Source organism: Aethalodelphis obliquidens, unplaced genomic scaffold, assembly GCF_003676395.1.
Source record: "Aethalodelphis obliquidens isolate GAN/ISIS:26980383/991018 unplaced genomic scaffold, ASM367639v1 scaffold1, whole genome shotgun sequence".
Taxonomy (NCBI): Eukaryota; Metazoa; Chordata; class Mammalia; order Artiodactyla; family Delphinidae; genus Aethalodelphis; species Aethalodelphis obliquidens.
In genome coordinates, this window is record NW_020837945.1 from 86783036 (window position 1) to 86795369 (window position 12334).

General features: G+C 33.3%; 1 protein-coding gene across 1 annotated transcript in view; it reads left to right on the plus strand.

The window, feature by feature from the left end:
• The first annotated feature begins 963 nt into the window (after nt 1-963).
• PEX5L (peroxisomal biogenesis factor 5 like) overlaps nt 964-12334 on the plus strand; it is a 109880-nt gene continuing 98509 nt past the window's right edge. Inside the window, exons 1-2 of the mRNA XM_027111183.1 lie at nt 964-1026; nt 3326-3430. Of these exons, the coding sequence (XP_026966984.1) occupies nt 3362-3430 (69 nt within the window). The 5' untranslated portion in view covers nt 964-1026; nt 3326-3361. The remainder of the gene's footprint in view (nt 1027-3325; nt 3431-12334) is intronic.

Consider the following 12334-nt stretch of genomic DNA (forward strand, 5'->3'; position numbering starts at 1 on the left):
GGTCCTTGAGCCATGGCCCCTGAGCCTGCGCGTCTGGACCCTGTGCTCCGCAATGGGAGAGACCACAACAGTGAGAGGCCCACGTACCACAAAAAAAAAAAAATCAAAGAATTTTCTACAGCAAATCACAAAAAAAGAGAGATGTTTCCCTTTATGCTGATACTGTTTTCTAAACAGTCAAAAACATCTCAAGAGATTCAATAAGGAAGTGGGAAAAGGTGATTTTGAAGGATTATTTGAAAAGAAATAGGCTGAAATAATTGCTAGAGGGTGTCATAATGCGATAATCAACTGGTAAAGTTTCACTATTCTCTTGTGGCTAGAATGACATATTTAGAAGCATACCGGTTTAATGTAATCTAAATCCATTTATATGCTTGAGTGTGTAGTCAGTGTATATTTCCTTTTTGCTGTCTTCATGATGTTTCAAATAATAGATTAATATTGACCTTATGGTGCAGTTCTATTTAGAAAATTGAGCTTGAACTATGGATAATTATGTGTATATATTTCTTACAATGTTTTAAGACACTGAATTAAAAAAAAAAAAAACCTGCACAGTTGAATTACCGTCAGCCCTGAAGAGCTGCTGATAAGCCAAGTTGTATAGTTTCATGAATTGCCAACTCAGTTATCAGACAGGTTCTGAATTCTAGAAGCATTATCCCACAAGATAAATGGACAAGTCAGAAATGACACAGCTTGATTTTAAGGTACCAGGTGGAGGTGGCAATACAATCTGGGGGAAATCTTGGTTTGATATATGAGTGCATTCACGTGATTTGGCAGTGGTTTTAGACACCATGGAGATGTCACGTGGCCGACCTTCCTGCTCTGTTCTCAGACTATACCACACTTGTGAAACAGTGAGGCTCATGGGGTAATAACTCAAAAGCCAAAAGGCTGTAAAGCAAAAAAGTTGCTAGCAGGCACTAACCTGGGTGTCATGACTCTTTTCAGGTAGTAGGTGTAACCTTGAAGAAAAAGTGGCACTGTCTTCAAAAAAGTGACCTGACCCTGGCTTTGGTGGGTTTTTCTGCAAGAAATAAAAAGCACCGCATGTGTTTATTATACATCCTTTCTAGCTGACCACTGCTTTGTTCTAGAGTTCAGCATGAAAGGACTAATTTTTGTTTTCTTTTGTTTTTGTTTTAGTGAAATGGCATGTCCGTTGCTAATTCTAGCTATTATAGTTGCACATGTGAAAAATACCTATACGTAGTTTATAGATTGGTAGCATTTCAAATAAATGGTATACTGAAATATTGACCTGAAATTTTTTGAGATGCTTATCAATTGATTTTTTTTTCTTAGCCCAAGAAAAGAGTCTGAATCATTATTTTTTAAATTTTACCTTGTAACATTAGATATGTTTTAAAAAATATATTAGGAATTTAAATATAAGCATGCCACTTTGTTTATTGCTATATTATTAAACCTCTTGGAGCATGGAAAGAATTCTTCACAAATGATTTTGCTCTTTTGAAAAAAATAAGCTGCAAAAATATTTGTTAAACTATATATAGTCTGTCAATGAGGGTAGCTTATAAAGGTATACTGAGCTTACACTATGTAATGTTTTATCCAAATAATTTTTATATTTTGAAAAAATGTCAAATAGTTTAAAAGTACCATAAATCTTTTCCCAGAATTCAGAACTGTATGTATCTCTATTTTAGGAAGATGACATTGCTTCATTAAAGGAAAAACCTGGATCATTATGCACCCTAATTTGTATGCAGTGAATCACTGTTGCCCTTTATTCTTCCAGAATTCAGTTAATCTAAGGATTGTGCCCATATAAACTTTTCAGAACACATAAGAAAATTACCACTGTTATATCTGATGAATAAAATCTCTAATCGTTGATTTTCTATCATAGAAATATCACATTATCATTCAATAATGCTAGTTTTTAAGTTACAAACCAAAGAAACAAACTTTCAGCATTGTAAAGAGATTCACACATTTTTAAATGTAGTAACTATACAGAAAGTTTTTCCTTGTTCCCATAAATAAAAGCTGCCTGCCACTCATTACATTTTAGAAAGGCAATGCCTGAAAAAATGGACAATGTTCTGCTTCTTAGAGTCAACCTACCTTTTAAATACTTAAAGCCCTGTGCAAACCAAACATAATAATGTAATTCTATCCTCTTTAGTTGCATAGAGACTATCAAGATTTATTAACCTCTGGAGTTAATAGTGACCATAGCTCTTAATTCCCTTTCAGACAACGGACCCTCATATGTCCATTTTTGTTTCTTTGCCTATATCTCTGTGTGCTACATTTGTATTTTAAGTAGATTTACAACACAGATATTCACGTGTGCACTTAGTATAAGGTGTTTTTCTCCAGAGAGGCTCTGCCCAGAGACCAAAGAAAATGGAAGGTTTTGTTTTTGAAGTGTTTAAAGATTATTTGATTTTTACATAGTATGAGATGTTGCTAATTGGGTTGGGAAGGTGATACTTTGTTTTTTGTTTTTTTCCCTTATGCCCTATCTACTCTCAAAAACTTAATAATCTGGTAAACTAAAACCCCAGAAAACCAACATACCCCTTTACAGTCTGTAGTTATGCTTGTATGAGGCCAAAAAATTGTAGATATCAGTATATCATTGCCTCTATTATTAATCATCCTTTATTTACACCTGGATTTATGAGATTCTCCAATTAAAAGACATTTCTAAAATTCTATTAAATTTGTTTGATCTCAAGAACATTGAGAGTTGCAAATTTTTTTCATACTACCTCCCCCAAATAAACAAGCTGGGTGAATTCCTGTGATGTTAGGCTGCCGAAGAATTTTTAGAGGTTTTATGACATGTTTACTTTTTATGACCAATCCACTCAAAAATGACAGACTCCAGAGATCACCGAGCAGAAGTCCTCTGTGGGAGTGAGACCCTGATCCTAATCCCTAATCCAGACTCCTCACTGCCATTCAAAACACTTAGGGATTATATAGGAATAAGTTTTAAATGAACATAACAGGCAATCTATAGTGTTTTTAAATCAATACTATAAAAATTGTCATGTCATGTAAATTGCCTTAAAATATATTATACATATAAAATACTATGTTAAAATTAAATGTAATATGTCAGCTGTAAAGGTGAAAAAGTAGCTAACTAAAAAGTTCACAAATAATCTTTTTTCAGATTTTGTGTGTTTTCTCCTCAGCCAAAAGCCTCAAGATTCACTTGCAGCAGACTACCTCTTCATTTATGTTGGATTGCTCTTTAAACATTAGAATATCTTGTGATAAACAATAAGTTAAAGATTTCTCCTGACACAAGTCATTGTTGATTTCACTGTTATAGGGAAAAGGCTCTAGGGCGGCAGATAAGGCTGTTGCCATGGTGATGAAGGAGATACCGAGGGAGGAGTCTGCTGAAGAAAAGCCCCTCCTTACTATGACATCACAGGTGGGCAGACCCTTAGGGTTCCTGTAGGAAGCTGACATATGTTAATATATCAGATATTGTGATTCTTAACTAGAAAAAAAAAACCATTAACTCGATCCAATGTTTTTAAAAACACAGTTTCAATGAAACAATTATACAATATAAAATGAAAACCAAAATTGCTAAAAAAAAAAAAGGAAAATTCCATCATTTAGTTACTTATTCGTGGATATTAATTTTCATTACTAAACTTTAGTTAAAAAAAGAAAAAGAAAATATATGTGCAAGTAAAACATGTTGCTTCTTTATAAAGGAGTCTTGTTAACAACTTTGGGAAAGAAATAACAATTAAGCTAACGGTACATTTGAACAACAACCAAAAAAAAAAAAAATCAAATTCCTATGAATAAATACAACTTATATTGCATACATATGTCAGTTTACCAGTAGAATATCTAAAATTTCTTAAATGTTAAATATATTTATGTTGTGACTATGCATACTACGTATGTCTATACATATTTATGTGGATAACTAATTTACAGGAATGAGCCAGAAGTCCCTGAGTCTCCATGCAGAAAATGGCATTCGTGGCCCCTCTTCCACTTAGTGACCTTGACAACAAAAATATCGTCTCTATTAAAAGCACATGAGGGGCATTTTCAGTATTTATTATAATAAGTATAGAAAAAGATTTGCATTTGTATGCAAAGACACACTGAGAATGAATCCTGTATGTCCTCAGGGACTTTTGAAACACCCTGTAAAATCCACATACATATGTATGTATAATATACTCATCACCACTCTGTGGAACTATCAGTTTTAAATTCTTAAATGCAAAATTACTTACTTGCATTTATCTTATAATTTAGATTAGATTGTTATCTTAAACATTTCTTTTTTTTCTCCATAATGCAATAGTAAATACAGTGATTCAGTTCCAATTATATGAACATGTCTAGATTTAGAAAAATGTCCATTTAAATTCCTCATGAAAGGCATTTATATCAAAAGCTAAATTATGGCAACTTATTTTTAGAATATCATCAGATCACATCCCCAGCTGCTGCCAACATGTGTGGTTTCATTTCATTCTAAACACTATGTTGTAAGTAATGAAAATTATAATAACATATAACATCAAAATTGAATAATAAAAAAGTTATAAAGATTCCCAGGACTTTGGGATAATCTTATGTTGTGAGGTTTTTGTTTTAATCCAAAAGAGGAGATGTTTCTTCCCAATGACACATAGTAATAGTTGGAAAGAAATTTGCTTAATATTTACCAAGGGCTCCATTCTTTCCTTAGTTTACATAGTAAAACATACACCGTTTTACATTGATTTCCTGCCTTTGTAGAATCCATATCCAATATATACAGTCCATAGTTCCTCAGGAGAATGTTATGGGAGGTGAGAACCACTTGGAGTTCTCGGCTAATGGTAGAGCCATATTCATCAGTAGGTAAGACCTATCCAAATTTGCAATTGGTATAGTTGTGCTGCAGCATATCATTTCAGGACATCACGATTTAGGACAGGCTCTAGTGCCCAAAATTCTTTTTCTTCAAAACCATGCATTACTATGTGCTTTCCAGTAATTCTTTTCAAATGTCCAAAATTACCACTATAACCTAAACTTTAATTTAAATTTAATGCAAAATAAGAATTTTGATTTTTTTAATTAGAAAAGAAACTGTAATTATTACCATTTTCTCATATTCAGAACATTTGTGTGTACCAAGTTCTTTCTTTAATCCCTGTCTAATGTTGCATTAACTGTTTTTGAGGTAATAGTTACAATTTTACTGCATGAAGATGATACAATGCTTTCTTAGATGCATCATATTCTTGTTGCATAGTGACTAGTTTATGAATCAGCAAATGGAGAGTTCTGATTCATAAAATGCAATGCACCTATTGTATTGATAATCTTATGGAATTAATCCTGTGACAGCTGTGATACAATTATTTCTCAGTCAAATGTGGTTTTATTAGTTGATATACTTTTTCCACTACACACAAGTGGCTTCTTCCCTGCTATGCACCAGTGGCATGCACAAGCCAAAAAGCAGCAGAATGATCTGAAAAAGTGAGTACTTCTCATGGCAACCACAGCATCCAATCTGTGTACCATACCACATTCTTACTCGTTATCTTGTGTGAATGTATTAGTGTCTTGAAACATGTCTGTCCCATGTCTCCTGTAAAGCCCCTGTGACATAGTGCTACATACTGCAGGACACATTGACTCATCTTCATCACTGGTGTGTTGATGCCAGCTGCTCATTCACAGATTCCAGAAATGTCTGAAGCTAATTGCCGCTCTCTCAATAATGTCTTCAGGACAATCATAATTGATAAAATACAGAATAAGTCCTTGAAACACTGAGTCCCTAATTTGTTTAGTAACTGTTCATTCCACAGATTCGTAAGTGTAGAATAGTTTATATTGAAGCATTTTTGTATTATGTGATTATTAGGATCATTTTTAGAGAGATTTAGCCAAGCATACTCCAGTCAAGTCATTTATAGTACCTTGAACAAATTGAACAAAACGGAAGAGTTGGCCAGGTGACCTGAACTCAGAAATTGTCAGACCCCTGAGAATTGCTCTTTTTGTTTCATTTAATTATTAATTCTTTGCTAAACAATGTGTCAAGCTCTTCATAGCAGTTCAAGTTCATGCTGTCCTAGACTAACACTTTAAGTCAAACTTTAAGTCAAACAGTATGGAAACAAATGTGCATTGATGAGAGTTTTGAAGGGAAAAGATATGTGAACCATCACGTCTTGGAGGAAATAAGAGTTTTTCTAGACCTGTGCTGTTCACTACAGTAGCCACTAGCCACACATGGCTATTGAGTGCTTTGTGGATACCCCGAATTGAGATATGCTGTAAGTATAAAATACACACCAAGTTTTGAAGATTTAGTCCAAAGAAAAATAATGTAAACTATCACATTAATAATTTTTATATTGATTACATGTTGAAATGATAATATTTTGGATATATTGGGCTAAATAAAATGTGTTATCAAAATTATTTTCACCTGTTTCTTTTCACTATCTTTAAAGTGGCTACTAGAAAATTTAAAATTACCAGGCTCTCGTTATATTTCCATTGAACAGTACTACTCTAGACTGTAATGGTATAAATAAATCCAGTTTGAGGCTAGAAGGGAAAACTATGTGCCAGAAGATTGAGCATATCAGAGAAAAATTTTTATTCTTCTTTATGAGAATGAAATGGCTTTAGGGAATATTTTTCTCTCATAAGGAACCTTCAGAAATTTTCATTTTAACCACCTCCCCTGGTACTTTTGTAAGTAAGGAATAGCCCATTCATTTTTTGCTATAGAGCACAGTGTCTTAAAACTATGTGTTCCAGACCTCTTCTTGTCAAGGGAATTTTTTTTTAACTCAGGCTTTGTTTTTCTATCTGTCCCCACCCCTTATAGTTTGATACTGATTTAATATTGTGTCTGATAAAGATAAAAAAGTAATGTCCTTGATTGGAAAAACATTCACAAGGCTGCTAAAGACAGTCTTGTTTGGGTTTTCTGTTACTAACTTGAAACAATTGCTTTAATTATATTCTCCTTCCTGCCTTGATGTTAGTACTATCCAAGCTGTAAACAATAATATTTGTTCATTTCCCCATGAATAGATTCACATTTTTATGTCTAACTATCCTGTCAGGAAAATATTTGTTGTCAGTTGGTTGACATTTAGATCAAGTCAGAGAGTTGAAAATTATCACATGGTTATCCTTTACAGGAAGATCCACTGAGACCCATATAAAGAACTGGGGGATGGGGCAGTGCCATTAGTACTATTAGCTCATAAGAAATTAATTCAGTGGGGTGGCAGAATTACCATGACAAAACCTTCAAAGGCTGAATACTAAGGGGTGCATAGTAATGTTTCAGTTGTTTCCTCTTTTCAATGGATTGAGTCACTTAGTTTTAATATGGTGACTATTTTGATGGGCTTTGCACACGTTTCTAAACTTGGATAGGACTAATAAAGCCATAAACAGTTTAATTATAAAATTATGAATGAAAACCTACTTAACCAATGACATATATTGTACTTTTAATCAAGAGAGTGCAAATAATAAAGGAATTTTCAAAATGCATAAAGATATGTCTATTGAAAGCATATTTGTGTTTTTATTTATATAAAAACAATCTTATTTTTTCTATTATTTAGATGAGATAAAAAGACTGGTATATTTTTACAAACTTTTTAATCAACATTACAAATACGAGATATTTGTCAACTGTTTTTTAGCTTATTCGCTTCAGTGTTTTAACTTTTAAAATTATTATTTAAGTACTAAAATGTTTCAAAATAAAAACAATATTTATTTTAAACTAAAACAATAGATTGAGATCATCAATCTGAAGTGTAAAATTATAGGATCAGTTATTATCCTATACAGACCTTGTTTTCTCACCTAAAATGTATTTTGGTTTGGAGTTAATTCTTAGTGATATGAGCTATCACAAACTTTAGCTCTATATTTTTTAATGAAACACCTAAGCAATATATTGTTTAAAGATAAATAAACTTAGACTTAAGTTACAAAAAAAGCTATCTTTAATGCACTGGAGCTTAAGTAGCAGGCAGTATTTAAAAACAAAATACTCTCCTTTCATCTTGGTTAAATATTCAGCTTAGATCATATAATAATTTTTTAACATTTAAATTAAGTAAATTCAAGTTGAACTAAGGCAAATGTATTTTTAGACAAAGTTTTAAAACAGACAATAATTCATTAAAGGTGGATGATATTGTCTGCATTCTGCTCAACACTAAACACAGTATTGATATAAAATAAGAAGCAATTTTGTCCTGTGGTGGCTACTATTAGCCACATCAACTGACCGGTCTGACTAAGTCATAAGTAAATTGAAGGCATTTGATTGAATATTTCATTTACAACCTGTGATTACAAGGAAGGTGTAAAGGATCAATAGTCTTGAATTCTGAGTGACAAGAAGCTCCTACATGCGAGTTCTCACCTGTCTTCTTACTTCTGCTGCTTCCTTTCATTTCCATGTCCATTGACTGTGTAAGGGCTTTCTCTCAGAATCTCCAAATTTGAATCTCTGATTTAAAATCTCTGAGTGAAGTAGTGGTGTTATTTCTTGAAGTACCACTGGCTTCCCACTTGCATTGGTCCATGTCCTGCTTCCAAAGATGGAATGAGGCAGTTCCATGCCTTTATTTCAATTTTTCTCGTTAGGCATTCATTCTTGGCATTTTTGACTTCTTGGTAGAAGCCTTGCATTTGGAAATGTTGCTTTAGATACCTGTAGGTTTCCAAGCATTTCAATGATGTGACAGTGGGGGAAAATGGACTTAGATTTGTGGTTTAAAATTTGCCAGGAATTTAGTAAACATTTCTGAGGACCACTGGCCTCTCTATGAGTTGATCAAACCCCGTATGAAATTGAGGATGCCCATGCAATCATTCTTTTATACAATTCACTATTCAATTGGACTATATAAAATCAGTCAACATTTATTAAACTGCCACTATGAGATACAAAAATTAATTGGATAAGGTCTCTACCTTCAAAGAGATCACAGTCTAGTGGGAGGAAACAGGTGAAACTAAGGTTATAAAATTGGGTAAAGCATGGGAATGCAGAGATGTTGTAAGAAGGCACTTGCCGCCTAGAGCTGAAGAAGGTTCCCAGACAATGTATCAATAGAACGGGGTCCTGAAAGAGAAATAAGAATCTGTCACCATTAGAAAGGCCTTTGAACTAATCTAAATATTGAGAAGAGGACAAAGAAGGATAATAAAGGAAAAGTTTAAATGTAAAGTTGAAATAAAGGCCTTAGCAACTAATGAAGTGGGTCATTTTAACTTAGTTAAGATCATCTGATTGGACCAAAATTGCAATCACTCCCACTCAGTTATTCAAAAAAAAATTGGAAACCTTTTGACTCACCTTTTATTATTTTTATAACATCAATGTACTCTGTGCCAGAAGGATGAAATGAGGTAAGTTCATAAAGTATTTTCAAACTGAAGGAAGTAATTCTAAAAGGAAGTGAATAAGCTCTATCCTACCAATGAATAAAGACAGAATAAATGGCATACAATTTGGGAGTAAAGCTTAGGGGAACTATTTGGGGGATTCAGTTCAGTTTGCAATATTACTTTATGACCTAAAAGGTTTGCTTATTCTCAAGTCACCATAGGAAAACCATAAATTTGTTTGAAAATCAGGAGGGAGGCATGTGAAAAGCCATTCTTATCTATACAAGTAAAAATAAAATGGGACTTAGTAGGGCTAAAATAATGATTCTTAAATTCATCTGACTGAAGATACAGTTCAAAATTGGACTGTTTGAGATAGATATTTTTATATCTTCAGTTTCTGCAAAGTCACTGTCCCATTTGGTAGCCATTTATTGAGCCCCTCTTATATGAAAACATTCTATTAGAAGTTGTGAAGGATATAAATATGAGTAAGACATAGCCTCTTACCTCAGAGTTAATAACAAAAGATTTTTTTCATGATATCTCCTATTTCATCTTCCATATCTCAATCAAAACCCAAAAACCTTCAGTTCCCAAATGACCTTTCCATGCTATCTGAAATCTGGCCTTTCATCCTCTTCACCCTTGAGCCCTGCCACTATCCCCACTCCAATCTCAGCATTTCCCGACAGCTAAACGGTGCTCTAGCTTGAAAAGCACAGACTCAGAAAGTAATGTGAAGTTTCCTCTTTGATTTGTATCTATGGAAGAAAGTCACAGGAACAGCTCAGTTATGGGAACGGGACAGACATGTTATGGGAACAACTCCAGTCCAGGGGTGAAGTGTGGTCACAAATAAGACAGTAGGTGTGGAAAAGACCTTATGAGGAGAAGCCGCAACTTAGTCTTGGGCTCTCTAGGGTCTCTCTGAATAACCTCCTCTTTGGTATTCTTTTCTTCCTATGCTGAGAAAATCTGAGTGCTAGAAGTGCTTTCCCTAGAAAATAAGTCTTTGGTTTGAATGAGGAGAGAGACTCAAAAAAAAAAAAATACTATTACCTCTGATAAAGCAGACTTGCCTAAAAGGATAGGCCTTTCAATTAATTGTGGCTGTCCTTTGTTTTTCCATTTAGATATTTATGTGGAAAGGTCTTACTTTCTAGAATTCTTTTATCAAATTTAGACTAATTTTTCAGTGTTTACAATTAAAAATATCTACAGAAATCTAATACCCTGGTCTTCTAAAACCATAGGTAATCTAGGTCTATTCTACACACCTACTCACAGAGCTATGACTTGGAAATAAATTATTAGTCCTTTTATTTACAAAGGAATTTAATTGTATCCAAAGTAAAGAAAAAGTATAAGGGGGCTTTTGTGGAATATAAATCATAGGTACCTTTTACATAATAATGGATATTTCTCAAGACCAGGACTAAGAGAATAAATTTTCTTAGTTATCTATCAATAACATCAGACTTCTTCAGAGAAATAATGGCTAACAAAAAGAGTTATGACATCACACATATGTCATACGTATTTTAAAGCTGAAGTTGTATTGGTTGTATTGAGTTTTTGTGCCTTTTTCACTTTAGCCTAGGTCAATAAGACCTAGTAGTCAGAATGCACAACTTAATAAATGTAAGCCTGTTACAATAAATTCTATGAGTATAGTGTGGTGCCATATTTGATGGTGACCTTCATCTTCCATGATGTTTATAGCACAGCAGAATCCATCTCTCCCTTGACAGCTGTGAGAATGACACAGCCTGGAGGTAGACATTGTTGCTACATCAAGACCACATCACCATGGTGATATCATACTAGATGGGTTCAATATGCTAAGCATATATGGCTAAAAGGGCAAGTTCTCCCAAGAAATACACATTAATGTATGAGTCTTTAAGAAATTGCATAAACACAGTTTTTACATGAGCTACCTATAAATGAAAAACAGATCCCAGAAAACTAATCACATTTTCCGAAGAGCTGGCATAAACCATGGCATTTACAAAACTTCTAATATATTTTATCCCCAAAACATGAGAAGCTCATAGTCCCTCAACATTAAAAAATATTTCAATATAAATAGGATGGGTGATACCCAAGAATGTTCAAATTCAGAAAACAAAATGCAAAGAAACTCAAGAGTTTTGTTCATGGATTAAAGGAGCATCCCAAAAATAAGGTTACAACCAAAACAGACCTCAGATAATTTAGAGAAATCTGTGAGTCTTTATACATAGTAACACTGAAACTTATAATTGAAAATTTTTCTATCTCTATAACTTGAACATTAAAAGAAAATGAGCATTGTTAATGCTTAGAACCCTCGATAACATGTACAAATTAATATGAGTGAAATTAAATTGCCAACTCTATCTCAAAATCTTAGACTTCAGTGAAGATCTGAGATTTATCCATGTTAAGATAATAGCATGAATGTGTAAAAGTACCAAAGGTGCCTCTTGGTTTTCAGTCCTGGAATAATCACTAATGCTTCCATATTCCTCCTTCACCAATAATAGAATTGCATTTTTTCTTCCCATATTTACCATTATTTAGGTCTCTTGTCATGGTCCATAAGCTCTAAGCTATAATACCACTAACATTGCCAGAGAAATAATGAAGTGAAAGTGAGTCATAGAAAATATTTTGATTTGGTAATACTTCAAAACACTTCATTTGTTATTTTATGTGTCTCTTAAAATACAGCCTTGCAAATAAGTATTTTAAAATCTAGAGATTTTTTGGCACATCTTTTTCCTATAGCAAGTAGAAAACTAGATGACTGTGCCCATTTTAAGAAAGGCCAATATAAAAACTCCCAAAAAACTAAGACAGTTCTTTTAGGGACTAACCACTTGTGTTATCTTAAGTGTAATTTTCCCCTTACCCTTAGAAACAGAACTTAAGG